The sequence below is a fragment of the Typha latifolia genome, chromosome 15 (assembly GCF_019914945.1).
Source record: "Typha latifolia isolate L0001 chromosome 15, TyphaL0001v2, whole genome shotgun sequence".
Lineage (NCBI taxonomy): Eukaryota > Viridiplantae > Streptophyta > Magnoliopsida > Poales > Typhaceae > Typha > Typha latifolia.
This window is the reverse complement of record NC_133100.1, coordinates 2,375,331-2,403,326: the sequence shown is the minus strand read 5'-3', so window position 1 is coordinate 2,403,326 and position 27,996 is coordinate 2,375,331. Positions and strand designations below refer to the sequence as shown.

Here is a 27,996-nt window from a genome sequence, read left to right as displayed (position 1 = left end):
TTTCTATCCATAAGCATGAATCCCTGTCTCAACTATTTCGTATCAGCTTTGGTGTTCCCAATCAAAGTTTCCTATCAAGGGACTGATGAAGTAATAACAAAGTTGTCCAAAACCCTATCTCACAAAATTTCATTAAGGTCGTCTAGGATTTTCATTTTTCTTTTGTAGATTCCAAAGATTGTTGCCATATGGGTCCAGACAATCTATGTTCTAAGACAATTTATCATCAAGTGATACTAAAGTTCCTTTAGTATACTGTACACAGAATTACAGACCTATCTCCTTACTAACTTCGTCAAATTTACTTAAACGTTCTCTTTTAGCTACTTTTGATAGCACATAATCTTTAAAACTTGACAGGAAAACCTTCAAAGAAATTACAAAATATCACTCCATTATGTATGAGTTAGACATGGAAAATATGTTAGTATATAAACCAAATGCAATAGCTAGGTTAGAGAAAATAACCTCACATATTTGCCATTAAGTGTCTGAATATATGCAATTTTGTCATAATCTTCACAAGTCACAAAAGTCACCTTCTCCTATAAAATGAATACCTCATAATTTAGCATTTAAGCATTTTGCTCAAAGTCTAAAGAAGAGAAGTCCTAAGAAGTCATAGACTGACCTGTCGGGCCCTAACACCAATATGTGATAGGTGCGGCATTTCTTGTAGAAGAACCACACCAACAATATTATCGCCAGCAGCTTTTACCTGTCAAAATCATTAAAACATGTCTAATGTAGGAGATAGGCAGAAAAACTGGCAGATAGGCAAACTAAGAGAATAATACTGTTTGATTACTGACGACTTTTAAAATATACCTCCTCATCCCCGTCAGCCTTATTGACAACCAAAACAACAGGTCCATTGATAGATGAAGGTAACGAGCCAGGAACTATAGTTTCTACCTGAAGCATAGAGTAATATATGAACATGAAATCCTCTCTGGAACAGCAACATGAAGAATCTGCAGCAACTAAAGTGAAAAACTCCTCTATAGAAATAGAGAACAAACTTGACTCCACAAAGTTTGCTTAGACAAAAATATAGTAATATACACATCCATGCTTCCTAAATTTCATGAAGATATGGGAGGAACAGCCAAAGGATCTTGGAAAAAAATCGATACTATTTCAAGATAGCAAGGGATCTTGATACAATCTCAAAATTACAAAATGGGATGTTGGAATCCACCAACAAAAGAAAAAGAAAAGTAGATAATCTCAAAATCACAAAATATTCATTAAATTTCAAATGATAACATAACATGCTTTTATATAGGCAGATCCTAAAAAGGACAAAAGACAAAAGCCCATCAAGCAAACGACTAAAATTTCCACATATAGAAATCTCTCCCTCACGACTCATTACCCAACCAAAGTGTCACTGGATGGGCTACCTTCTTGCGTCTGCATGAGTACAAATGCCTGAATGTGGTGCCCGCACCACAACCCCCCGACCCTCAACCACCATTTCTTTCCCCCTTCACACCTATAATTCAATGCACAAATCTACAATGTCCAAAACTCTATAACCTACATCATTCCATCTTCCTAAAGGGAGTAAACTTTCGCCCACAGATTAGTATAAGGCTTTTTTACTACTACCAGAAGACAACAAAAGTATCCCCTTCAGAGGCAAGAATTGTGCAACTTGAGGATGGCTACATCTTCAAGAGAACCTAAATTCTACAAATAAGAAGATAGGGAAGCATAGCTTGTGGTATAATCAGCCAACACTCTTCCTCTTTAAATCACGTAACTCCTGAAAGATTTTTGTATTGTATTTCTCTCGAAATCTTTTAACTTATTTGGCGATCTTCATTAGGTCTAAACATCCATTGATTTCTTTTATTTCTTATTTATGCATAATACTATTGACCTACTATTTGTCCTACACCAATAGGTCAACATAAGAAAAGTTTCAACTACCTTCTTTATTAAGGTTTTAAACACTGAAAAATGATTACAATTTAACACTTTCCAACACAACTAGTAATTAAACTACCACTTTCTTATGTTAAGATTCCTAGAATTGATGCCAAAGTTGTTCTTGTCACAAAGACAAATGCCAATCCAAATTATAAGAAAATTTTCCACTTTCTTAGTATATTTCTCTCATAACTTTAAAGGCGCTCATATCAAATAAAGTTGCAATTCTAATAAATTATTGAAAATACCTGCACAAGAGTTCCATGAGCCACACCTGGAACAAGAACATCCCAGCCAGAGGATCCAAGTGTTATCCGTACAGCTTTTAAGAGAAGAGTGCAAAGCTTTGAAACCTGGAAAATAACTCTAGAAAAGTTTTCAGGAGTAATGGTGTTAGATTAGCACTTCATTTATGTAACGCTCAGCTGTACAAATTTTAGATATAAGAATACAAACTAATATACAGATACATTATAATATAAATTTCAACATAAAAGAGCAGTACCCTGCACGAATTTCAGCTTCGGTAAATGTCCTAACACTGTTCTCTGGTATTCCAAGAGCTTTCCCTAGTATCTGCAGTTCAGATATACAAGTCTAAAGTCATACCTAAGATCATGAATGCATTGCATCTCCCGGAATATGAAATAGAAACAGCCAATGGAATGACAGAAATTAGTTTCTAAATTAAAAGGTGAATATGTCTTTTCAGAGTTCTATTAGTATTAACAATGTCTTATCAAAGTTGCATATTATGTCAAACTTACATCACTGTCTACTTATCATCAAAATCCACAAGTTTTTGCTCTATGGTTGGCTATTTGACAGTGTAGGAGATCTACCTTTGCTCACAAGCTCAAAAACCCCATTATAGATAGATGAGCCTATACGGAAGCCCGTAAGAAAGTATATGACCCTAGGAGAAACCGAGAAACTATTAAAGGAACAACATTGTACCATAATATCTCCAAAGTCCATAATAACTGCAAAAACATAGAGCATCAGTAATGGAATAAGCTACTCATAACAAGGTAGCTTGCATTCATGTGCCTAGCCATATCTCTCATTCTTTGAGAAAAAAGGATATCGAACTTCAAAAATGAAAAATAAAAAAGCAATTTGATAAACTTCACTTCCGGCAACTTCTACAAGGAGCAGTTGAGAGTTGCAGAAAGAAAAAGCTGGTGGGTTAATAATGAGGAAAGCATTGCTGTTGAATAGATGAACTAGGCTGAAAATAACCAAAGCAAAGGAGTTCAAATGAACTAGTACAGATCTTTCAAATGAAAGTTTCACACTAAGATCCAATAGACTCGAGAAGAAATCGGCCAAGTGTAGGAATATCAAATTCTCTAGATTAAGAATATCTTACTATCATCCAAATATGTATGAAATTTGAAGAAATGAACCTGTTAGTCATAACTTTTGTCAAGGAAAAAAACAAGAGAAAAAAGACTTGACAGTGTACATTAAATATAGTGCATACTTTTCCTTATAATTTGACTTTATAATTTTGCAGCAAACACCCACCAACCCCGCAAAAATCTTCCCAGCTCTACTCAAGAGACCATAGAAGAAATTGGGTTGCAATTTGACCAGGCTCATCTATAAACTTGACTAGTCCAGCTGAAAGTTCTTAAATAGGATTTTCTTAAGAGATGACAAATCTCACCCAACATAAAGTTGGGATCGACCAGCCCCAATTAATTCCAACGTTCTCTAGATTAAGAATACTTACTATCATCCAAATATATGATATGAAATTAGAAGAAATGAACCTGTTAGTAATAACTTTTGTCAAGGAAAAAGAGTGAAAGACTTGACAGTGTACATTAAATATAGTGTATATCTTTTAAAAATGACTTAATAACTATGCAGCAAACAACCACCAACCCCGCAAAAATCTTCCTAGCACTACTCAGAGACCATAGAAGAAATTGGGTTGTAACTTGACCAGGCTCATCTGTAACCTGATTAGTCCAGCTGAAAGTTCTTAACTAGGATTTTCTTAAGAGATGACAAATCTCACACAACATAAAGTTGGGATGGACCAGCACCAATTAGTTTCAACAAAATGTAATTTATCAACTGATTCATGGTTAGCCGGCCAGGGTTGGAGAATTGGTAACCTAGTATATGGTTGGGTTGGTCTGGAACTAGGGCATTTGCAGTGTTGGGCTGAGACCATTGGATTAGGGTTTTCCTTCAACTTGATCCAACCGACCCAACTTAAAGCCTAGCAGGAATACCAATGACTGCAGGAACAATACCAACCTTGACATTTTCAGGAAAAATAGAAAGAAGTGCTTCAGAATATTCTTCTGTTATTCTCCTAGTTCTGTCAAAAGTGGCCTTCAGCCTCAGCGCCCAAATATATTTTCCATCTTCACTACCTAACAACACCAAACAGAAAGATATGAACAGCAAAACATGCTTAGAAAGTATCTCTACAAGAACAGAATATTCAGACAGCAAACTATGATATCAAAAATTCAAAATAGTAGAACATGAAAGTAGATACCTTCTCTTTCAGATAAACCTTTTTGTTTCCATGAGAGAAGCTCGCTCTCTATAGCATAGCACTCATCTGATTTCCAACCTGAAAGTGCAATTTGCCGGATACCAACTACAAGGGCATCAATAGGATCATTCCATGGACTAATGTTTCTAGATCCTGCATTCTGCGCAAGCCAAGCTGATCCTCCCATAGCTTCAAGAGCATTAAGGAATCTATTCAAGAATAAAATGGAGCACACTATATATAAGATTCAACAATAACAACAGCATACTAGTTACAAATAAACACCTTACATGAGCGACAGAAGCGGAAGAGGCAAGACATAAGAAAATGATAAAGCTCTAATCAGATTAAGGACTTCATTTCCATATCTTTATAGAGAAGGATGCACACATTAGTAACTATAACTAACAAAAGAAATGTAAAATGACTCGAACAATAAAAAAATCTGACCCACACATAAAGAATCACATTCTCCCAGAAGTAGTAGACATTAACCGTTTCAACTCTGATATGTTAACTCTGATATGTTTCAACTCTGATATCACAACATGAATAGTGGTGAAATGAGATCACAAATCCTAACCCTTGGCTAGACTTGAGAGAAAAGATAGAGAAGAAGAAACTACTTTATTGCCTAACAACAAGTCCAAGTAAAACAACCTATATATAGTGCCCCAATCGGACTCATCACTTAAGAAAAAAAAACAAGCTAAAACCTAACCGAACGCTAAAATAAACTAACTTGAGTCCGTCGGGCGTTCGAACGGCCTAGAGGGTGTTCAAATGCATCGGCGAATCAGACAGGTGTTCGAATGCCAGGATGAGACCTTTTGCTCTTGGACTCGAGTGTTCGAATGCCAAAGGGGCTATTCGAATACATCCCGAGTCCCATTTTAGGGTTTTGCCATTAGAATGCAATGAAGGTCGTTCGAACTCTCGTTCCTTAGAGCCTTCTCGCACTACCATTGCATCCTCTACCTCTCCATTAACTATCCGGCATTGCCTCCGTTGATAAGTAACTAGCAAAGGAGTGGTTAGATCCGAGGTTCCAAAAATTGATATCGGGATCGAGATTGGCCGTCCAGAAAAACAACACGTATTGGCCGTATAAGCCATATTGGTCGTATCGGCCGTCTGTATCGGATCGGACTATTTTAATTAAATAAAATTCTAAATATTATTTAAAAATATTGAGAAATTTTTTAAAAGTTAGAAAAAATTACAAGAAAATGAAAAAATAATTACTCATATATAAAGCTTAAAAATCTATTTTCCTCTCCCCCCTCTCTCTCTCTCTCTCTGCCTCCTATGCAGCCATTTGCTGCAGCACGCCTGCTACAGTGCCAAAATCATATGACCAATCCTAATCCGTTTCGGCCGATCCTGAGTGGGATCGGCCGAAACTAGGATCTATGGTTAGACCTCCATTTTTATCACTCCCTTTCCCTCAAAAATGAATCTTGTCCTCAAGGTTGATATGTAGTAACTGGTGCTTCAATTCTTCGAGATCCTCCCAAGTAGCATCCTCTACTAGCAATTCTTCCCACACGACCAATACTTCTTGCGCCAAGATGTCGTGACGATCAATCTAGCAGAGCTTCTAAATCTCCTTAGATTCCAAGACCAGTCCTCCATCATCAAGGAATTGGCGTAGAGGCGCCATACTCCGTCCACTGACACCAATCTACCGCATCAACTGAGACATGTGAAACACTAGATGGATATGGGATCCCTTCGGAAGGCGCAAACAGTACGCCACCGGTCCAATCTATTCAACAATCACAAACGATCCATAAAAATGAGCAACTAATTTCTTGTTCGCTCGCACCTGCACGAAAGTCTATCGATGTGGTTGCAATTTAAGGTAAACCCAATTTTCCACGTGAAACTCTAACTCCCAGCGATGCTTGTTCTGCCAAACTTTCATTCTGTTACGAGCAATCACCAAGTTGTCCTTCAGAAGCTACAGGATCTCGAGTTCTCAGCTCTTGATCAACTAATGTCACCCTTATAGAGCTCGACTTATTGCAGTGTACCGTTGGTGCGGGTCAACCATAAACTTCCTCAAAAGAGGTCATTTATTATTACACCAAAACTCCTCCCAAGATAACCACTTTGCCCACTGCTTTGGACTCATCCCCAGAAAACAGCATAAATATGTATCCATATAATGATTTTAGACTTCAATCTATCCATTGGTTTGTGGGCGGTAAGCGGTACTTATCTTTAATTTGGTTCCCTATAAACAAAACTATTTTCACTAGAGGCTGCTGACAAACACCAAATCTCTATCCGAGACAATTGTCTATGCCACCCTATGTAACTGGACAACTTCCTTAACAAATGTCTCTACAATCGACTTAGCCAAGTATGGGTACTCTAAATCCACAAGTGCCCATACTTAGACAGTCGATCAACCACCACCATAATGACCGAATATCCATATGAGCTAAGTAACCCATCAGTAAAATCCATCAAAATATCCTCCCAAATTCTGTCTAGAATTGGTAATGGTGGTAATGGTTGTAATGACCTCACCAGTTATTGGCCTCGTATTTGTTTCTTTGACAAACATCACAAGCTTTTGGATATAACGATGAATATCTGCTCACATCCCTTGCTAGAAAAAAATTCTCCACTAGTCGTCTATATGTCCTCAATACTCCCGAGAGTCCCGTCATAGCCATATCATGGTATTCATATGATGAATTCTACTTCTGATCAAAGTCTAATGGTATCACCAAACTTCCTTGATACCACAAATCTGGACTAACTAACTAAAACCTGTCCAACCATTATCCACTTGCAAGTACTCACGCGCAGCTCGCCTAGTTGTGAGTTGGTTTGTGCCACCGCTTGCACCTGCTCCACCCAAGCCAATCGTGATCCCGAAGTCTCTGCTAGTTCTGCCATGGGTAAGGATACGTCGGGTAACTCTTCAGAATCATCCATCATTTCGGAAACATTTCACTCCCGATGGTGTGATAAGGCATCCGCCACTTTGTTCTCACTTCCTAGCTGATATGTAATCTCAAAATCATATCCCAGCAACTTGATCACCCATCGTTGTTGATCTTTTGTCAACACCTTCCGAGAGATGCTTGAGGCTTCAATGGTCTATCTGAATAATAAACTGTTGACCAATCAAATAATGTCATTTCTCCACCATCAACTCCTTTTCATACATGGAATATGCCTGCCCACGTCCGAATAATGATTGACTACAATATACAATTAGGCATCTGCCTTGACCACAAAAGACTACTCAAAAGTCTGGAAGAGCCAAAATGGGAATGGTAGTCATCGCTTTCATAAGTGCCTCAAATGCCTCCATTGCCTCCATGGACTATTAGAAGTTTAGAACACATCTTTCAGCAATTCCCTACCTTCCTATAGTTTTGTAGAAACTTGCAATAGTAACCCATCAGCCCTAGAAATCCCCTAAGTTCGTGAATATTTCAAGGCGGTTGTCCACTCCAACATACAAGCAATCTTTCCTAAGTGGACCTTAACCCTCTCAACTAAAATGATGTGGCCAAGATACTCCACCTCAGTATGGCCAAATGAGCACTTTTTCTAGTTCACAAAAAGCGCATATTCTTGTAGAGAGGCAAGGACAAACCGCAAGTGTTTCACATACTCCTCCCAAATCCTGTTGTAAATAATGATGTAATCAAAAAATACCAAGACAAATCTTAAGAGGACTGATCTGAATATACCATTCATCAATGCCTAAAATGTGATCGGTGTATTCGTCAAGCCAAATGGCATTACTAGAAATTCATAATGCCCATTGTGCATCTGAAATGCGGTCTTCGGTACATCTTGGGCAGCCACTCTTATTTGTTGATACCCCAATTTGAGGTCCAATTTGGTGAAGAATCTTGCTCATGATTAGCTTACAAAGATATGGGTGCTCCCACTATCTACTAGCACTAATACAAGCCTTCCTTCCAAAGACCCTACCATGCACAGAGTATGTGGCATCACGCACCTAGATAGAGCATGCAAGATGATCCCCTGTGGTTTCTCCTCATCCTCCAAGGTTGCTTTTCCTTGCATTGGTGTCCACAGACAAACTTCTGGTCACAATTAAAGCATAAGCCATTTCTCGTCTCTCTCGTATCTGCTCATAAGTTAAATGTCGGAAGATGTTACTCAGTACAGTCGTGGTCTGCACCATGCCAATGGGTCGGCCTCCCATCAGTCTAGATCTCTCGTTTTGACTAAGCGCGGCTGGCGCAGTTGATGTGGGTAAGATTCTCATTCGACCTTAGGTTCGTTTTCCTCTTGTCAGGTCCCTCTTGCCACAACTTCTTCAAGGCCTCATCAAAATTATCATACTCAGATGGCCCAAACTTAAGACGTTAATCCCCTAGTGAACTCTTGTCAATATGCCAATCGGTTTATTTTCTTGAACCATTGGAGTCATTGCAAGGCTGCATCTTGCAATTGGAATGCAGCAAGTAACCTTCTCCACTAGTTGCATCCCTTGGTAAGTGGAAAATGGATCTTTGCCTGAGAACTTCAAAAAATACGAACGGGTGATTCGAGGGTGAACTCCCCCAATCTAGCCTCCTTCAAACCCCCACGTTAAAGCAGTTGTCGACTTCCCTTTCGTTCTAGCCAACATCTTCATGATACAAAGCATTTGATCCTTCATCTCCTCCATGTTGGTATTCATTGCCTGCATGGCCTCCCCATGCTCCCACTGCTTCATAACCAGCTTATGAAGAGACAACTCCAATGCATCGAGACAGTCCTTAATCAATGTAGCCCGAGTCTTCATCATTCTTGCAATCATTGTAGCGAGTTGAAGAACAAAATTTTGTTAACCGACCACCGAAGCTCTAGTACCAATTAATATGAACCCGACATAGTCTTATCAAGCAATATCTCAGTAAGAATAATGGCGAAATGAGATCAAAAACCTAGGCCCCTAGCTAGACTTGACAGAAAAGAAAGAGAAGAAAAAGAATACATTATTACCTACTAAGTCCAAGTAAAACAACATATATATAATCTCTCAATCGAACTTGTCACGTAAGGAAAGAAAACAAGCCAAAACCTAATCGAATACTGAAATAAACCAACTTGCGTCCATGGGGCATTCGAACGCCAGGACAACTGTTCGAACGCTTCCAAAAGACATTTTGCTCTAGGATTTGAGCGTTCAAACACCAGAAGGGGCTATTCAGACGTGTCCAGAGGCTCACTTTACTATCGAGCTTCAACATTTGAAGTTTGAACGTAATGAAGGTCGTTCGAACGCTCATTCCTAAAAACCTTCTCATGTTGCTATTGCATCCTCTACCTCTCCAGCAACTACCTAGCGTTGCCACCATTGATAAATAACTAGAATTGGAGAAGTCAAACTCCATTCCTATCAAAGGTAAACCATAATTACTAGACAGTTACCATTTACTACACAAAGAATCGCATTCTTATTATATTAGACAATAACAATTTCAAATCTCATATGTTAATCTAAAACTTTCTCACAACATATAAAAATGTAACAGTCATATGTAGTTAATTTAATGATCACTAACTAGTAAATTGAGGAAAATTTTGTGGCCAAAGCAAGACTAGTGGAAAAAAAAGTTTAACTCACACAAAATTCACCTTCTTACAATAGCACTTTAACATGCTTTTCTCCAAAAGTAGTAAACATTAGAAATTTCAAGTCTGATATGTTACTATGGTTAGTTTTTGTAATTGACAAATTTGTGAGAAAGCAAAATCTTTTATGATGTAATTTCTTTGAATTTCATTGTAAAGATTAGTAGAATAACCTCTTCCCATTTAGCAATCAAAATTGGAGTTGTTTCAATTGGAAGAATAATGTTGCAGAATTTCTATTTGAAATCCGTTCTAATGAGGCTATAGAAAACATTTGGGAGGACAAAAAGAGAAGAGTCAGAAGGGTAAAATGGTTAGATTTTATACATCTTGATAGAGTTCTACTAAATTCAAGATTGTGTTTGCTAATGTCTCAAGGGTCACAGTCCGATCTTTTAACTTTGGAGGTCACTAAGGTTGGGTACCAAACACGGAACACGATGCATTGAGGGTAGGACTGTCAAAAAAGCTCGCTAGATTGTGAGCTCAGCTTGAACTCGACTTGAGCTCTAAACGAGACGAGACGAGTCGAGCTGGATTTTCTAGCTCAGGAAATTAATCGAACCGAGCCGAGCTAGACTCAACTCACTCAAGCTTAGCTGGAATTAGTTTGAAATATTTTTTCTAATATAATGTAATACATACTGTCTACTTTAAAATTTACAATGATGTGTTATAGCATAGTTGGTAAAGCATTTCAATCTCAAATAAGATGACTTGGGCTTGAATCCTAGATTTTACATGTAAAAAGGTTAAATTTTTAAATTAGTTGAATGGCATTTAGTCCCACATCAAAAAATGAAGAGTTATTAATCGTCTTTATATGTACCAACCTTTCAAAAGGTTGTAATGTTATAGCTAGAAAGTAAGTATGAAATAAAAACTTTTGAAAAAGCTGAGACAGCTCGAGCTAAGTTGAGCTAAACTTCAATCAATTGTGAGTCGAGCTGAGCTAGGCTCAACTTGCTCAAGCTTGGCTAATTCACACTCCTAAATAAGGGGAGTCAAATAAATTACTTCAGAGATGGTTGTGGGTAATAGCGAACTATCTGTAAGTGTTTTATAATAGTTGATTATTATAGTGCTTGATTTGATCCTGAAGAAGAGATTTGTGGTTTTTATCTTTATTTGATAAGGGTTTTTTACGTTAAAAATATTATGTTTGCATGTGTTCTTGCATTTTGTATTTTAGCTATTGCTTGACGTTCTAATTGGGAAAACATCTTCTAGCAAGTAATGAAATATTTTTAATCAATATCAGAGCGAGACTCTTACCTTAGAGAGATCCCGTAAAAGATGAAACTTCTTAGAGAACGATTGTCTACTGTTAGACCTCTACTGCTCGATGGATCATAATAGAAAGCCAAGATGCAAGTGTTTTTAAAATCAATTGATGAATGTGTTTGGTTTTTTGTTCTTTATGGTTATACATCTTCTACTGTTACTAATGAAAAAAAAATATTATGGAAAAACCTATTTCTCAATCGGTTACAGTTGATTATGAAAACTCTAATTTCAATGGCAAGGACAATTAACATCATTTTCAATAAGATTACTCCTAACAAATTTTGTCATATATGTACTTGTACGATAGCCAAGAATGTATAGGATATTTTTAAGATTGCTTATTAAACTTTCAAAACTTTAAAGAGGAGGGCAAAATCTTTGATAATTTCTATACCAACTTATTTGATATTGTTAATTTCAATCTTACCTTGATAAGAGGATACCTAAGAGCAAAATTGTGAGAAAATATCAGGTCTCTTCCTAAGCAAAAATGACAACTATAGAAGAGAGCAAAAATGTTGACGCTCTTCTATAGCTAGAAAAAGGCAAAAAGAATCTGGGAATCTAGTGTTTCTTCCAAAGCATTTTATTCCAAAGACAAAAGATCGGATATTTCAAAGTAACAAGATAGAAGGGGAGAGAATCCTATCCATGAGATGATCAAGAATATTGACTAAAAACCTTTTGAGAATCATTTCTCTTCTAGGTCCATGGAAATAGAAGAAGCAACAAATATCATCAAGATTTTGCACAAGTTTTGAAGGTGTGGAAATTTTTAATGCAATTGATTAATATGCAAAAATAATATGCTAGAGCAAAAGATTCAACAACCACCTAAAAAAAAAGAGGCTAGACAAAATGCAGCAAACAAGATAACCCAATATCTATAAAGAATTTGCTGGATTTCAAAGAAGAGTAAACTTCCTAGATTTGCAGGTACATTGTTTCTACTTCAAGAAAATAAAAGAATAAGTTAGAAAGAAAAACATGAAAAGGTCATCACAAGCAATCAGGAGTTGACAGCAGCAATTCAGATAATTGTTGACATTTGAGAAAATAGTGAATAAAGGATATCTGACATCCAAAATTATGATTCACAAATTAAGCTGACATATAGTTACGAGTTGAGTTGCCAAAGTTAGCATTTGAATACTAGAAGTCATCGTGTTACCAAAACTCTAGGAGCCATGAGTTGAAGAACTTGAGTGGTAATAGTAGAACTCCAAGCCAAAAGATGTAAGCCTTGAATGGTTTGGTAAAAAAAATAACAAAGATTACAATTTGAGAATCCAGAACTCATATGATCCTTATATAAAGGACAAATTGTGATGCTTATGATGGAGTGTGTTTCCTAGGAGCTTTTTATGACAGAAAAACTCTTACATCATCATATTCTTCTCAACCCGGTCCTTGTATGTTTTTGTTCTCATATTTTTGCACTTCCACTTCCTCCTAATATATCATACTAAATACACAAAAACAACATATGTATGATTGGTGCCGAAGGGCTTTATATTTAGAAGAAGTAGAATCACATGTGTCATATAGTACACATCCTTTAAAAGTCTTGAGTATTCTCACTCCCAAGTCCCAACTGTACTTCACTAGACCATATATAGAGTACATTAATCGATTTACAGAGTATAACAAGGTTACCATATTCTTGTAGCCTTTTCCCAAACAAGAGTTAAAACTTAATAAAAGTAGTAAATTTAATGAAGACTAAATTCAATTATATGGAAGTACCTGCTCAGCAAAACAAATGAATAATCTTCAAGGCCAATTTCGGAAAGACGCCACTGCAAAATATTTACTATTGAATGTCATTATTAACAGATAAAGAATGTGTTTTGTGCTATTTCTACAAACTTAACAAACTATTTTTGAAATGTACCTTCTGACGCATAGCTATAGCAGTATCAGGAGCATCATTTCTAAGACCACTTTCAAGACCCTTCACAATTAGCGATCTTAAAGCAGTCAAAGATTGCAACATCTTCATCAATAATTCGACCTCACCATTTCCAACAAAACCTGTTGCTTCTTGCAATTTATCCAAACTCTGTGAATAATCAGTAAATTAACTCTCCACCATGTTAGGAAGCAAAAAAAAAAAAAAAAATTGCTGATTTCATCAGGAGTTTGCATACTTAGCGAAAATCAAGGCATCATTAATGACAGTTGCAGACTACTAAAGAACCCCTCAAGAAGCACTCAACCATGTTTATCTCGTTCATGTTTCCTATTTATGGTAATATCAAATTACTAAGACAACAGATTGTAAAATAAAATCAACATCATTTTTACATAATAACCGAAAAAGCACCGCAGACTGAAATTGGCTCCGCATCTCTTTGCACTTCAACAAGTGGAAGACATTTCACAATTTAGAAAGTTCAGAAGATGGGAAGAAATCATTAAAACATAGTAACAAGCTGAAGGCAAATTTGACATTGTGAAGCCTAAAATGATTGGTAAGCACTTGAAAATGAAATATACACAAGAAGGTTGCCCACGACGAACAATATCACTAATTGCATGGGCCTGAAAGCTAAATCAAGCTTTTAGCTTCACCTGGACCTTAAATGATCAGAGTTTTACACCTTGTAGGTTTCAATAGTTTTTAAACAAATTTTGGGAGCTTTGGGATAAAATGAAAGGCTAGAAAGAAAAAGGTCTAATACCAAGATAAATTACTTTTACAGCTTGTTGATAAACATTTTATGGATGAATCTACAAAAGAATTGAATATTATCTATGAAATATCTATAAGAAATTTAGAATATAAAGGATTTAAAATAAGTAGGCATAAGACCAAGTATACAAAATGTGTTTTAGTATACTAAGGCATCAAATTGGAGGACCAATTTAGAGATAGCACCTGCAGAGGTTAACTTGCATGAGAAATGGTTTGGACTTTGGACATGTCCAATGGAGGCCACATAATGCACTAGCAGGAAGGAATGGTCTCATTTAAATAGAAAGTTGCTTATGACAGAGGGGAAAGACCAAAACTAACAGAGGGCAGAAGTAAGAAAGGAAAAGATAGAGCTGGATTTGAAGCAAACTATTACACCAAACAAACATAAGTGGAGGAGAAGGGTCCATATGGCCAACCCAAATAGTTGGGAACAAAGTCTTGGCTGTACTGTTGTTCCTATTGTTAATATGCTAAAATTTGTAGTACTTCAGCACTAGATTTTCACTAGAATGTGCTTATGGAGGAAGATCAACAAACCTAAGCCAGAAGATGTGTATCCTAGAGTTGGTGATCTTATGGGTACATAATAGGCGTCAATACTACTATAAATTAGGTTACACTAAATAGGACATAGGCATACATTAGAATTGTCATGTAGGTGGCATAGGATGTGTCATTCACTATCAACATGGCAGTGCCCCACAGATGCTCAACCTTGTTGATCGGCACAGCAAACTAATGATATCTTATCAAAAACCATGACACATCAAAAATTAACCAAGCACAAAGTTATTTTTGAAACAAGCATAATTGAAGTATTAGAACATATAATTGTCTTGTCTTAAATTACAGAGATTACTGAGGTTAACTCAGGTTTACAGGATGGTCCTTGGCTCATGAACCTTAGGTATATTGTTTCGTAGGAAATGTCTTTTACTATTGACTAGCTTAAAACTGAATTAGTTCTTGTGATAACTTACATTACCTAAAATCATAAGTCTACTTACACAGATAATTGAAGGATTGTCATGTCAGTGACACAAGGTGTGCCAACTTTTGGCATGGCACGACACATACCATTGGCATGAGCCATGCCAATCTGGTGTGTCATTAGCATATTAAATAGTATTGATATACTGAAAAACAATATCTAAACCTTTCTAAGCACTTAAGATAGATTTTAGAAGCTAAATTAAAGTCCTTCAAGACTTATATATTAGTCTAATATATGCAAAATTTATGATTTTCCCTATTTTCCTCCAAATTTCTCTTTCATTTTTAAAATTTGAAGTACAATTATATATAGATCAAACAATCAAATGTAACGAGATACCAAAAGGGATGAAAAAGACCTCAAACTAGGTTTCTTTAAAGCAACAATGGTCGTGCCAGTGGCACGTGCCTTGCCATGCCACCATCGGGACAGGCTCCTACATGCCAGTGGCACGTCCTTGCGTACTACTGACACGCATTTATAATATTTTTAATAAGAATTTTAGGATATTTAGAAATATTTTTGGGTGTTCGACATGTCAATTTTTAATTTTTGCTTTAAATATATATATTAAAACCTACGCAATAGTGCTTTATTTTTAGATTATTTTTGTAAATAACATATTTTAGTAAAGATAAAACAACAGTTAACTATAAATAGTATTCAACACATAATATGATTAAATACATAAATACATTCATCAAAACTAATATTAATAATTGAACACTTCATAATATGATTGAATACTCAATAATATAATTAAACATATAATAATATTTGATTCATAATATTAATTGATAATATTTCAACAATTAAAACTAATAGCTAGTTGAATGTAGCATGATGAGGAAGATCAAAGACTTCATTTACCGGCACAAAAATAATACAAGAATGTTACACTAAATATTGTTAATAATATTCAAAACTCATCCACTGATAGTATTACACTATTACTTATTGTAACATTTCACAGTCTTCATACATATAAGAATTTTATAATTCTCCTATGATATGATATAAATATTAAACATGCACGGGAACTAAAGTTGATTTGATGATAATTGATAAAAATTTAAAATTTTAAAAAAAGGTTCCACATGTCGTGTTGAACGACATACAGCCATCCCGGTCGGCACGCATGCCACTACTGACACAATCATCCTTGCTTTAAAATAAAATATGTTCAACACTAGTGACACAATAGATAATTCACTATAATATGGTCATATATATACACACTGGCACGATACATATCAACCCGTGAGAAGCTATAATATGGCCATATATATGCACACACACACAAGTAGTATTGTTTCCGCATACTAAGATTTAGCTGGCAAGGTAAGTTCTAAGTAACCTAAGAACTCCTACCAACAATGGCATGGATGAAGCGTTTTGAGGTTCTCTAAAGATGGATAACTTCTAGCAACACCTATTTCTGTGCAATCATAAATCACGGAAATAAAAAACTCTCTAATTCACAAAATTTGATATCCTATGACCAAAAAAGCATAGCAAGATTAAAAAATTCTGTCTATTTTTATTACACTAACATGGTTCTGCTTTTGTACTTTTATGTACAGTAAGAAGAGGGAACTGGAGTTGGGCATATAAGCACCCAATATAGCAACCAACAACAAAAATTTGTAATATGGAATGAAATCAGTAACTACAGATCAAAATAGGAGGAAGATAACCTTTTTATGTTCCAAAAATAAAGCCAAAGCTTGTAACTTCTGGTCATCCAAAGACTCTTTGATTGACTCCAGTTGTTCCGAGAGACTGTAGTTGAATAAAGAACTAGCAACTTAGTTTCTTTTTCTCAACTTGATAAATGATTGGAGCAATTTCATCAACATGAGAATGGAAACATCATTCTAGTTAAAACAACATAACAACTTTTCAAAGGTTAATGCACAAGGATTTATATTGGGGGAAAAACGTCTTAATTTTACAATTCAATTTGGTTAGTAGACTTGTGAGGTAAGGGATACACCAACATTAGAAACTAAGAAAAGGTTTTTTATTTTAACGAACCTTCCAGCATTGAAAAAGTCCTTAAGTTCGCGATGGAATATTTTAAACTGTTCAATAAATGCTTCATTGTATTCCCCTGGATTCTTAGTAATCCTGGCAAGCATGGCTTCTGTAGAAATCAAATCTTCTGGACCAGCATTGCGGTGAAGCTTGTTTTGAATTGTATGTTTGATTTCTTGCTGTTGATGAGATTGAAGTGATCATAAAATAAAGATATCTACAGATTATATCAACCACCACTAGAAGTCAGAAAAATCACCTTCAAATCATGAGGAATATCACCACGATGAGCAATATCTCGTATTCTTGTTAGAGGAACAGAAGCAGTAAATTCTGACTTAAATGAAGGCAAACATGGGTGGATCTTCCGGATCACAAGGACATCCTGCAAATTTGAACATAGAATAACACAATATTTGTCAGTCATCAAGAGAAATAATAAATAAACTACAATAATAGTGTGGAAGCAATTAAAAAAAAAACCGACAATCATTCTAAACAATAAAAACTTTCCAATAATTCCTTCTGGCTCATTTTTGCCTATAAGAACACTATTAATAATGAAGCACACAATTTTTAGAAGTAAAACAGTCTAGAACAAGAAAATTCATTCTATGCACCAATTTTTAAGGTACTTTGAGATAACTGTTTTAACAATTGAGACAGCTAATCAAGGACGGTCGTGCCATTAGTGGCACACCCCGTGCCGAACAATGCCGACAAGCACAGGTGTGTGTTGTGCCGAGTTGTGCCGGTCCAGCACGGCAGCATGCCATCCGGCACATCCGTGCCAGTTATTGTGCCAATATGGTGCATTTTTTATAAATTTTTCTTGTTTCCATCAATCATTATTAAATTAATTTTAATTATTTTCTTAACAAATATGATAGGACATATAGAGCCCATTTATTTAAACTTTTTCTTATTCCCATCAATCATCATCAATTAACTCCTAGTGAAGCTGGATCTTAGTGATTGGTTACTAGTCGAGTTAGATTATCTTCATGATCAATTGATCCTTTAGAAAGCTTAGATAAAATTAATGATGAGACTAAAGATGATAATGATAATGATGGTGATAGTGATAATGATGAGACTCGGTTTGGTGGCGGTGATGATAAAGATAAGACATGTGTCCCTGCTACACAACCTTCTCGGAGAGATTATTTTCACAGAGGAGGAAAACTTCACACATTTCACCCAAGGTCAAGACTATGGGGCCAGACCTAGACAATCGCAAAGACAGAATTTATCAAAGATAGAAGAAAGGAAAGGGACCATCTTAAGCTTTACATGATTACAGCTAGATGAGGAAATGACTTAAATCTATAGATAGTAGGATATCAAAAGAGGTGCACCCACATGATGATATAAGTTTATCATCATTACCATCATATTAATTACACCTACCAGAGCACAACACTCTTATTATACTCCATATCCATAATCTATATATACTTATGATGTGCTTATGTCAATGTCAGTGCCGGTGCCCGTTATTTCCATACATATATACTATCAATATCATATCATAGAAAAATTATAAAATTTATATTTATATAAAGACTATGTGAAACATTACAACAAACAGTACTATCAGTAGATGAATTTCCAAGATTATCTACAGTATTTAATGCAACATTCTCGTGTTATTCTTATACCAGCAAATAAATATTATTAATTAATATTATGTGTTCAACTAGATATTAGTTTTAATTATTCAACTATTATTAATTAATATTATGTGTTCAATTATATTATGAAGTATTCAATCATATTATGTAGTGTCGAATAATTAATATAAGTTTTAATTAATGTATTCAATTATATTATGTGTTGAATAATATTTATATTCAATTGTTGCTTTATATTTAATAAAATAGGTCATTTGCAAAAATAATTTAAAGATAAACACTATAATGTAGGTTTTAATATATATATTTAAACTAAAACCAAAGATTGACATGTCGAATACCCAAAAATATCTCTAAATATCCTAAAAAATTTATTAAAAATATTATAAATGTGTGCTAATGGCACGTAGGGGTGTGCTACTAGCACACCAGTAACACGCAAGAGCGTGTCGAGAGTGTGTCGACTAGCACAGCCATCATTGCAGCTAATTATTAAATGGTTATGGATCCAATCCAGCATCTCTATAAATTCAAGAACCAACTAAATTTAGATTAAGTCCCATATGTCCTATATAAGTTTCTCATGCTTCTATCATTCAAGTAATATAAAAGTAAAAACCCCAAAAAAACTAGAGCTAAATAAATCAAACAAAAATTGCAATTTAGGTGGCCAATCTTTCACATCAAAATCAAATACAACTGTTAGATATCAATTTCTTTCACTATTTCCTCCAACCTTACCAAGGAGCAATTTTAGTACATAAACATTAATAAATTTAATCTCATGCTAAAATGGAGCATAATTGTCCTACCAGAAATCACTATCTAATTATTATCCTAATTCCTAAGTCTCTTGCAAAGTGTCACCAAACAAAAAATTGGACTATCATTATCGAGTAAATTAGATCCAGTATATCAGCTACAATTATCTCAAGCAAGCATAATATGTATTCTCAGTTATTCTGAAACAAGTATGAATTTTTCAGACGGCTAACTCTAGATACTGAAACATAGTAGCATTTCAAGGAATGACTGAAGAAAGCAATTGGATGAAGAAAATATTAGAGAATAGATTTCATATGTAGTAGGAGACAGATAACCAAACAGTCATTCTTTTAGCCATGAAAAGATTAACACACCAACTAGCTACTCTAAGTGCTTAAGCTAATAGAGAATGGTAGCTTTAATCCTTTTATATTCTAACAAATTAAAATCCAGAAGTATGTTCCAAAGCACCAGAGAAAAAAATTGCATAGAAGAATATAAATTGACAAAGATAAATATAAAACGACAACCTGTGGTGATGTGTTTTTTTTGTAGTACACCCTTTCAAGTTCACGAAATATGAGCCTAGAAATCTCAGCGTGCCTATTTGGCCTGTGATGACCACCATCCTCAAAGCAGGGAATTTGACCCGTATTGATCCACTGAGATAGATAGTTCAATTTGTTACAGAGGAAACTGGCATTCTGACAAAACTTACAGAAAAGGAGTGGCAGCTTTAAGTTGCTTCCATTTGCAAGCAGATTTTTTGTAAAAAGATGTTCGAGAAATAACAGTTAAGCTTCATTGGAAAGTGAAAGCAAGCAACTTCATAAACCTTTAGGTAAATGGCAGAGTATAAAAGGGCTTCTGAAGAGTACCCTTCTTCAGTATCTCCAGCCAACAGCTCATTTACAACTGTCAGCTGCACATAAAAGAAAAGATTAAATAAATAAAAATATCAAATAGAAGAATTACTGGTAAATCTGTAGGGAGAGATGTTCCTAACTACGACTTACAATCTAATGGCAGCACAGACTATATTATTGTGAGAACAGTATGAGATCACATGTTTACTGAAGTGTAGTTTGAACCTATTTCCAGGACATTCAAGTTCTATGCTAGGAGATAAAGCAAAATGTTTAGAAGATTGCCCTAACATAAAACAATTGAAATAAACTGAAAGTAGAACTACAAAACATGAATTGGAAGACATTTTGACATACCATACCAAAGTAACTTTTGAGGCATGTTTTAGTAAAGTATCGTTGATTTTTCAACTCAAAAGCATTAAGAAAGAAATTAGAAAAGGAAAGGAATGTAATAAATCAAAGGAATGTTAAGTGTAGCAAATCAACTACATTAGGTTAAACGAATCAAATATGACAGAGGGCCTAAGTGGATGACAGCATACAGACACCAAAAGTAGCAAATAAAACAAAGATCACAAGTTTACACAGGGGCTGGTCTGCATTATTACGGAGGAAGTTGAGCCTCATATTTGGATTTGATTTTGATCAAAATAGGACAACTAAAAGAGGGCCATCAAGGAGCTGATTTGCAGCAAATCAAAAGCCAGTAAGGATGACTCCTAAGGAGCAGAAGCCATGCTCAAGATTTTGCCCTGTCTGTTTTCTTGATTTAGATACAATTGAATTATAATGGTCTAATTTACATTCTCAGCAGAACAAACTACAGAAAGAACAATGTAGTGAAAATAGACAAGAAAATTAGATTGGTGTGGATGAAAACTCCTAAATAAACTGAAGTTATGGTAAAGAGACAAATACATCCAGATAGTTATCATATGAAACTAACCCAACACTAGCACATTGACCTCGCTAAACGAGGAAGACAACTAAAATTGCAAAAATACATGAAAATAAAATAAAATAAACAGCACAAAGCAAGTATATTTCAAAGTAACTTGTGTAGACATCACTATTCATCACGTTTACTCTTGTAGGCACAAGATGGCTGCACCCATAACCTTCTGGCTTAAAGAAGATTTTGACTAGCCTCATAGGGTTATTTTCGTCTTTTTGTCTTTTACTTTGCTTTGCCTATATAAAGGCTTGTAATCCTCTTTTTATTGGTTAATGAATATTTTGAGATTTTTCACATATTCACCCCGGTTGGTGGATTCCTTGGGTTTAGTTACTTTTTCCTACTTGTTCTTCTCAAATCTACAATCGAGAAGTTATCTTGCATCAGCTTTAGCTTAATTGGGATGTCATTCTTCCTGTAGCTTGATTTACATACAATAACTTCATCAATAGGCCTATAGACATGAGTCTATTTGAAGTTGTTCATGATTTTAAAGAACGCAAATGTCAAAGAGTTTAATATAGGAGATCATGTTATGATTTGTGTTAAACTCGAATGGTTCCCCTTCAGAGTTGTTCGGAAGTTGCATGCTTGTAGTGCAAGACCTTTACAAATTCCGAAACGTGTAGGGACTAATGCTTGTATCATTGATATTCCCTCTAATTACAACATTAGTTATACTTTTAATATTGAGGATTTAGTGGCATACTAGCTGCCTATGAACATTCCCACTGAACCATATGCTACATCCACTACTATTCCAGACAAACTTGATATACCATCCACCACTTCTTTTTTTCTATCCACACTACAAGAAAAGATAACGTTATTTTAGATAATCAAATAACATTTACTGCACTAGAAGGGGTTCACCATTTTCTAGTTCACTAACAAGGTCGATCAAAGTCTGATTGTACGTGGATAACTCGCGAGGAGTTACAGCAGCTTGACCCTGACATCTTAAAGTACTATTAGAGTCGTTCACATCTTCACTCGACTGAGTCGAGTTTCTTTCACCGCAAGAGAGTTAGTGCGGACACCACTTTTCGTCGCATTTACTCTCGTAGACACAAAAAGGCTGCACCCTTAGCCCTCTAGCTTAACGAGGATTTTGATTAGCCTCATAGGGCTATTTTTCATATTTTTATCTTTTACTTTACTTTGCTTATATAAAAGCTTGTAATCATCTTTTTATTGGTTAATAAATATTTTGAAAGTTTTCACATAGAGTGTTTATTAGTGGATTCCAACGTCGGTGGATTCCAACACCACGGTTGGTGGATCCGGTCCCCAGGTTTAGTTACTTTTTTCTACTTGTTCTTCTCAAATATGTAATCGAAAAGTTGCCATGCATCAATAACCCTCACTAACTTAACTCGATCATGACATCATTCAAGTGAAATCAAACTAAAAATCTGTTACATGCTTCTTCCCCCTGCATCAATCATCTTCTAAAAACATATCTATAAAAATCTCGCTTAAGTGCCTGATTCATATGGGATTTCATATGCCCTATGCTAACCTAGTCATTTGAAACCTAGTGATTTTGAGTACTGGACTAGAGAAATAGGGTCCAGAACTCCACTGGCCCCAAACCTACCTGCATAGAGCTTCCAAGGCAAGAAGCTCTATACAAGTTAACTGTTTGAGAAGCTCTAATATGATTGCACTTTAGCAAGAAATAAGCACCAGTTCTTCAGGGGATTGATAGGGTTATGTCAGGTTATAATTGGTCATAAAATCTGCCTATTCTACTAGAGCATTGTAAACGCAAACTTGAAGCTCTCTAAAAAGGAAACGGAGAACTTTATATTGACATCCATAATGAAATATCTGATCTTTAAAGATTGCAACTTCTTGCAAATTCTGCTGAGCCTCATACTCTTATTTTATTGTAATCAGATAGAATTATTTCTTTCGAATGTGTCCAAGCTATTTAAAGAATTTTCTCATGTCCTCGAGGCAATGCATTAATAAGCTCATGATAGATACATCACTCCTTATCTATCTTTTCAAGTAATACAAAGTTAGAAACCATCCCTCTCAACATCCCCATCTTTAGTGTAATTTCTGCATGTACTTTTCCTAGTAGGCCAACATGTTTATTGTAAAGTACGGTTGATTTTATAATCAAACTGTAAAATTTTCTTTCTAACTTAAGGGAGTGTAAAACATGAAAAAGATTATTCTCAAATTTGGATTTATATACAATATTATCTTCCATCTCATTGATTGAACTATATAATATCTTTTATAATGATTAGTAATACCATATATCCTGATAAACATGATATAGATTCAAACTTTCACACACTACATATCCCATATATTAAAATATGCCATACAGATCGTCAAGTGTACCACTCATAGTCGTAAACTACCTTTTGTTCCCACAGTAGAAATGGATATTTTGGGTGAACTATCTAATGATCATTCATGTTGCCTACATCGACTATTGGTAATTGTTTTTTTAAGTGAACTATCTAATGGTCATTCATGTTGCCTACATCGACTATTGGTAATAGTTTTTTTAAGTGAACTATCTAATGGTCATTCATGTTGCCTACATCGACTATTGGTATCCAATATATGTCTGACATAAATATGCCTAGTACTTGAAGCATTCCTGGTTTCCAAACATTCAAGTTGATTACCGTGTGTTCCTGATTATAGAAGAACATGGAACATTTCTCTCAGAAACATTAACGTGTAAATCAATGTGCAAGACTTAAGAACACCTATCCACCAATTTAAGGTAAAATTGAATAAGTACAATTATAGCAATCAGAAAATATCTAAACTAGCTACATCAACTAGTTCGAGATTACCTCCCAGCATAACAATCTGCTGAAGATGTCCTATGAATTATGACAGCACTTTAAGTGCCTCAAAGTATCATCACAAGAGGAGATATGAAGTCTTTCTTAATGTGTTTTATATTATAACATTCTTTACATTTTGAAGAATTTTAATGAGAAGACATGGATTCTCGTAAATTCAGATCTCAAATCATCAGATTTGGTCATCCCAAATCAACTGAAACCTAGAAATTAAGCCACACAATGCAATTGATAAAACTAGAAAATAACTCTATCTAATTCAAGGCACTGGGATTCCAAATAGGGTGTACACAAATCTCATCTTCAAACTAAATAGCTTATTCTATACAGCATCATAGTGGCTGATTAAAGAACCATTCCATGAAACTTTTCAACAGGAAAATATCCTAAACTATAACTTCTTTACCAATAGAACCAGTGTAAATGTGAAAGATACCTTACGCCGCCAATTCCTAGCACCCTTATCACCTTCCACCAGCTTCAATGCCACACCATCAAGCCCATGTGTATCCCATCTCCTCTCAGTCTCCCTAATTCTGTGATCATTCGACTGCATAAATGAAGCTTCCCTGCCCTGCCACTGCTCGGTGAAAGGGCTTGCCTCACCTTCCGCGATAAATCCACCATTTCCATCGGCTGAGCTGCCACCACCATCCCCGCTATCCAATTCCTTTTCCTCAACCAATGCAGAACCCACCAAGTCCACAGGTTCCGCTGTCTTGTTCCAGTTACACACCACATCAAAAGTTCCTTCCTTTGGGAGTTTCAGAACCCGGTTATCGCCGTCCTCCCACACCTTCTCCTTCTTCCCTTTAGAAAAGATTACAAATTTATAATCCACAGGGGCCCCACCTGAGAGCTCGACCTCGCAGACCCACCCATCCTGAGTCCATTCCATCTCCACCTGCTTCTTCCACGAGCCGAGCTCCTTTGTCGATCCTATAATACCAACATGCTTCCCAAACTCGACCTGGTGGTTTAGATGAATATGAAGACGAACCTTCCCTCGCTTCCTCGAACCCTTCCGCTTCGTCTCCGCAGCCCTACACATCAAATCACCCAATTTCCTCATATGGGTACCATCAATTTCCCTTAAAAAATGAGATTCTTCGAATTGGGTAGAACCACTTCTCCCAAAAAACAAAAACAAAAAAAAAAGCTTTACCTTTCAACCGAAGTCGTGCTGCTTCCACGGCAATAGAAGCGACGAGAAGCAAAGGGAAGAACACCGCCGTGAGGCCGTGATGGCGCTTGCATCGGGAAGCGGCTAGATTGGAAGTGGAGGAGGTTGATTTCCTTATGAGCTATGGAGATGGCAGGGAGAACAGCGCGTAGAGAAGCCATTTTCGAAGAAAAAGAGAAGCTTTTTCTTATAAAAAAAAAAAAAAAAAAGAAAGGTAGTAGAGTAGAACGGAGAGAGGGAAATCGATGACCTTGTCTGTCGTGAGGAGTGTGAAGAGGAGTGTTCTCTGCAAAGTGGACCGCGAAAAGAGCTTTCACGTGGAGAGGAGAGAGGAGACGAATCGCGATCGATCGTCCATTTGTAAGGTTATAATTAGACGAACACCATATATATTGTTCTGGAAGAAGAAGAAGAAGATGATGATCCTCTTGAAATGCCACGTGTGATTGATTCCTTTTAAAGATAAAAGGAAACATAGTAATCATTACCACTGTTGTGGACTTCCATTGATTCATTATCCGGGTTCGGCCTACATGTCTGGTTGGAGGCCCGAGAGTGCATTTGACCCGGGCCCATAAGAAAATTTAGAAAAAATTATCGAAAAAAACAAACATCCTAAGTTTTGTCTTTATTATCATTTACATCCTATCGTACTTAGATATTTATCGGCAGATCATATATTTAATTTACTTTTAATATGTTATAAACACCCTGAGTTAATTTTAACCTAACTACTAACTATGAAGTAGAGAATGTTTGGTTACTTTTAAAAATGAAAAGTTAAATACCTCGAATACTCCCCATTTTATTTTAAAATAAGTTCCTTTTAATTGTTATATTAATCTTAAGAAATTTGCTAAAAATTACTATACATTAAAAACAGTAATTTTTTAAACATTAATGGCAAAATGCCGAGGTTGGATGATGGTAAATATTTATATGGTAGGGTGTGAATGAAAATAAAAGCAAAAGTTATGTTTTTAATATGGCAAACTTTAACTCCAAATAATTGTTTACTACTCAGACATGCATATTAGCTTAGTACAGAGAGAAAAAATAATAAGGTGGGGCTCAGACTATAAAAAAAAAAAAAATTTAAAAACCATAATGTAGGGGCTTTTTTGCAAATTTCCTAAAATATTATTTTGAAAAATCAAATTCATTCATATCATGTCTTCAAGAGCTTTATCATATTGTTAACATTTCATTCTTATCCTATTTAATCTTTAAAAGCTTTGTCTTATTCTTATTTCATCTAGTCAAGAGTTTTATCTTATTAATAAAAAATATCTATTTTTTCTCATTCACAAATCATCTTGGAAGCATTGCATTTTTAACAATTTTTTTTATTCACAAACTTTTTGCAAGCATTAAATTCTTAATAATTTTTTTCATTCACAAATTATTTTGCAAACATTAAAATCTTAACAACTTTTCTTATATACAAATCATTTTGCAAACATTAGATTCTTAACGAGTTTTCTCATTCACAAATGTTTTTGCAAGCATTAGATTCTTAATAAATTTTCTTATTTACAAATCCTCTTATAAGTATTAGATTCTTAACAACTTTTCTTATTCACAAATCCTCTCATTCACAAATTTTATCAGATTCTTAATAATTTTTCTCATTCACAAATTCTCTTGTAAGCAAACAACTTTTATTTTAGAGCTCATGTTTAAGTAAGAAAACGCTTCCTAATAAACCAATAATGGCTTATTTACTATTTGACAAAAGTTTGAAGGGTTAAAAAAAAATTAGTAGTTACAATCATAATGGTCATAGGACAATCTATTAGTAGATGATAATTGTTGCTCTCTTCTGGTCAAAAAGAAAGTAAAATGAGTCAAAAATAAGAAATTTATATAATTTTATGGAAGTGAATAAAAGTTACTCCCTAATCAACATTCTGCGTCAAGTATTACAAAATAGGGCACTTTTAAAAAGCTGTCATATATTTTTTTTTCCTTTTCATCAATCAAACACACTCTAAAACAAATTTATTAATATTAACTTACTATTTACTAGGAGCTTAACACATTTGGATCAATTTTAAGTTTTTATAGGAAATGTTTTGGCTTCTTTAATAGCATCTCCAACCAGGCTCCAAATCTCTATATTTAGAGCCAAGTAGTGCTCCAACAAGGCTCTATTTGAGGCACCAAATTTGAAGCCCAATTGATAGATTTAGAGTAACTCCAAATTACTATTGTTTATCTTAAAATGCCAACTCTACTCTTAAAATTTTAAGCCATTATTTCAAATTTCATATGTACCATTTATTTTATAATCTAATTATTTAAAGTGAGTATATAATTAATTTAAAGTGAGTGTATAGTTAATTTCACTAATTAGTTTTCTAACAATTACTGTTGGAACAGTCAAAACTTTAAAATGATTCTAATTTTATATTATGTTAAAATAATTTTTAATTTTAAAATTTTTAATTATATAACAAATATTTTTTTATTATTTAAAATTAGCGAATACCATTCTAATATAAAAAATGCATCAAGTAAAGATTTTTTGCTTGTTTAGAGTACTAGATACTTTTTTCAATACTTATTTCGTGTAATATAATTTTTGCTTATTATTTTATTATTTTTCTTATTATTTTATTATTTTTCTTATTTATTCAATTTTTCTTAT

The 27,996-nt window shown here is 34.9% G+C and overlaps 1 protein-coding gene across 2 annotated transcripts in view; it reads right to left on the bottom strand.

The window, feature by feature from the left end:
- LOC140801734 (phosphoglucan, water dikinase, chloroplastic) overlaps positions 1 to 25,768 on the bottom strand; it is a 36,233-nt gene extending 10,465 nt beyond the window's left edge. The window contains exons 1-17 of one of the 2 annotated variants that reach the window (XM_073157001.1): positions 25,597 to 25,692; positions 25,329 to 25,467; positions 24,600 to 25,206; positions 20,335 to 20,421; positions 20,030 to 20,161; positions 17,360 to 17,485; positions 17,101 to 17,279; positions 16,761 to 16,845; positions 13,263 to 13,430; positions 13,115 to 13,167; positions 4,460 to 4,668; positions 4,213 to 4,331; positions 2,444 to 2,514; positions 2,187 to 2,304; positions 829 to 915; positions 632 to 718; positions 469 to 545 (exon numbers count right to left, since the gene is read on the bottom strand). In XM_073157001.1, the coding sequence (XP_073013102.1) occupies positions 469 to 545; positions 632 to 718; positions 829 to 915; positions 2,187 to 2,304; positions 2,444 to 2,514; positions 4,213 to 4,331; positions 4,460 to 4,668; positions 13,115 to 13,167; positions 13,263 to 13,430; positions 16,761 to 16,845; positions 17,101 to 17,279; positions 17,360 to 17,485; positions 20,030 to 20,161; positions 20,335 to 20,421; positions 24,600 to 25,206; positions 25,329 to 25,420 (2,297 nt within the window). In that variant the 5' untranslated portion in view covers positions 25,421 to 25,467; positions 25,597 to 25,692. Of the gene's footprint in view, positions 1 to 468; positions 546 to 631; positions 719 to 828; positions 916 to 2,186; positions 2,305 to 2,443; positions 2,515 to 4,212; positions 4,332 to 4,459; positions 4,669 to 13,114; positions 13,168 to 13,262; positions 13,431 to 16,760; positions 16,846 to 17,100; positions 17,280 to 17,359; positions 17,486 to 20,029; positions 20,162 to 20,334; positions 20,422 to 24,599; positions 25,207 to 25,328 lie in introns of both variants that reach the window. The other variant, XM_073157002.1, reaches the window with a different exon arrangement.
- Between the last annotated feature and the right edge of the window lie 2,228 nt (positions 25,769 to 27,996).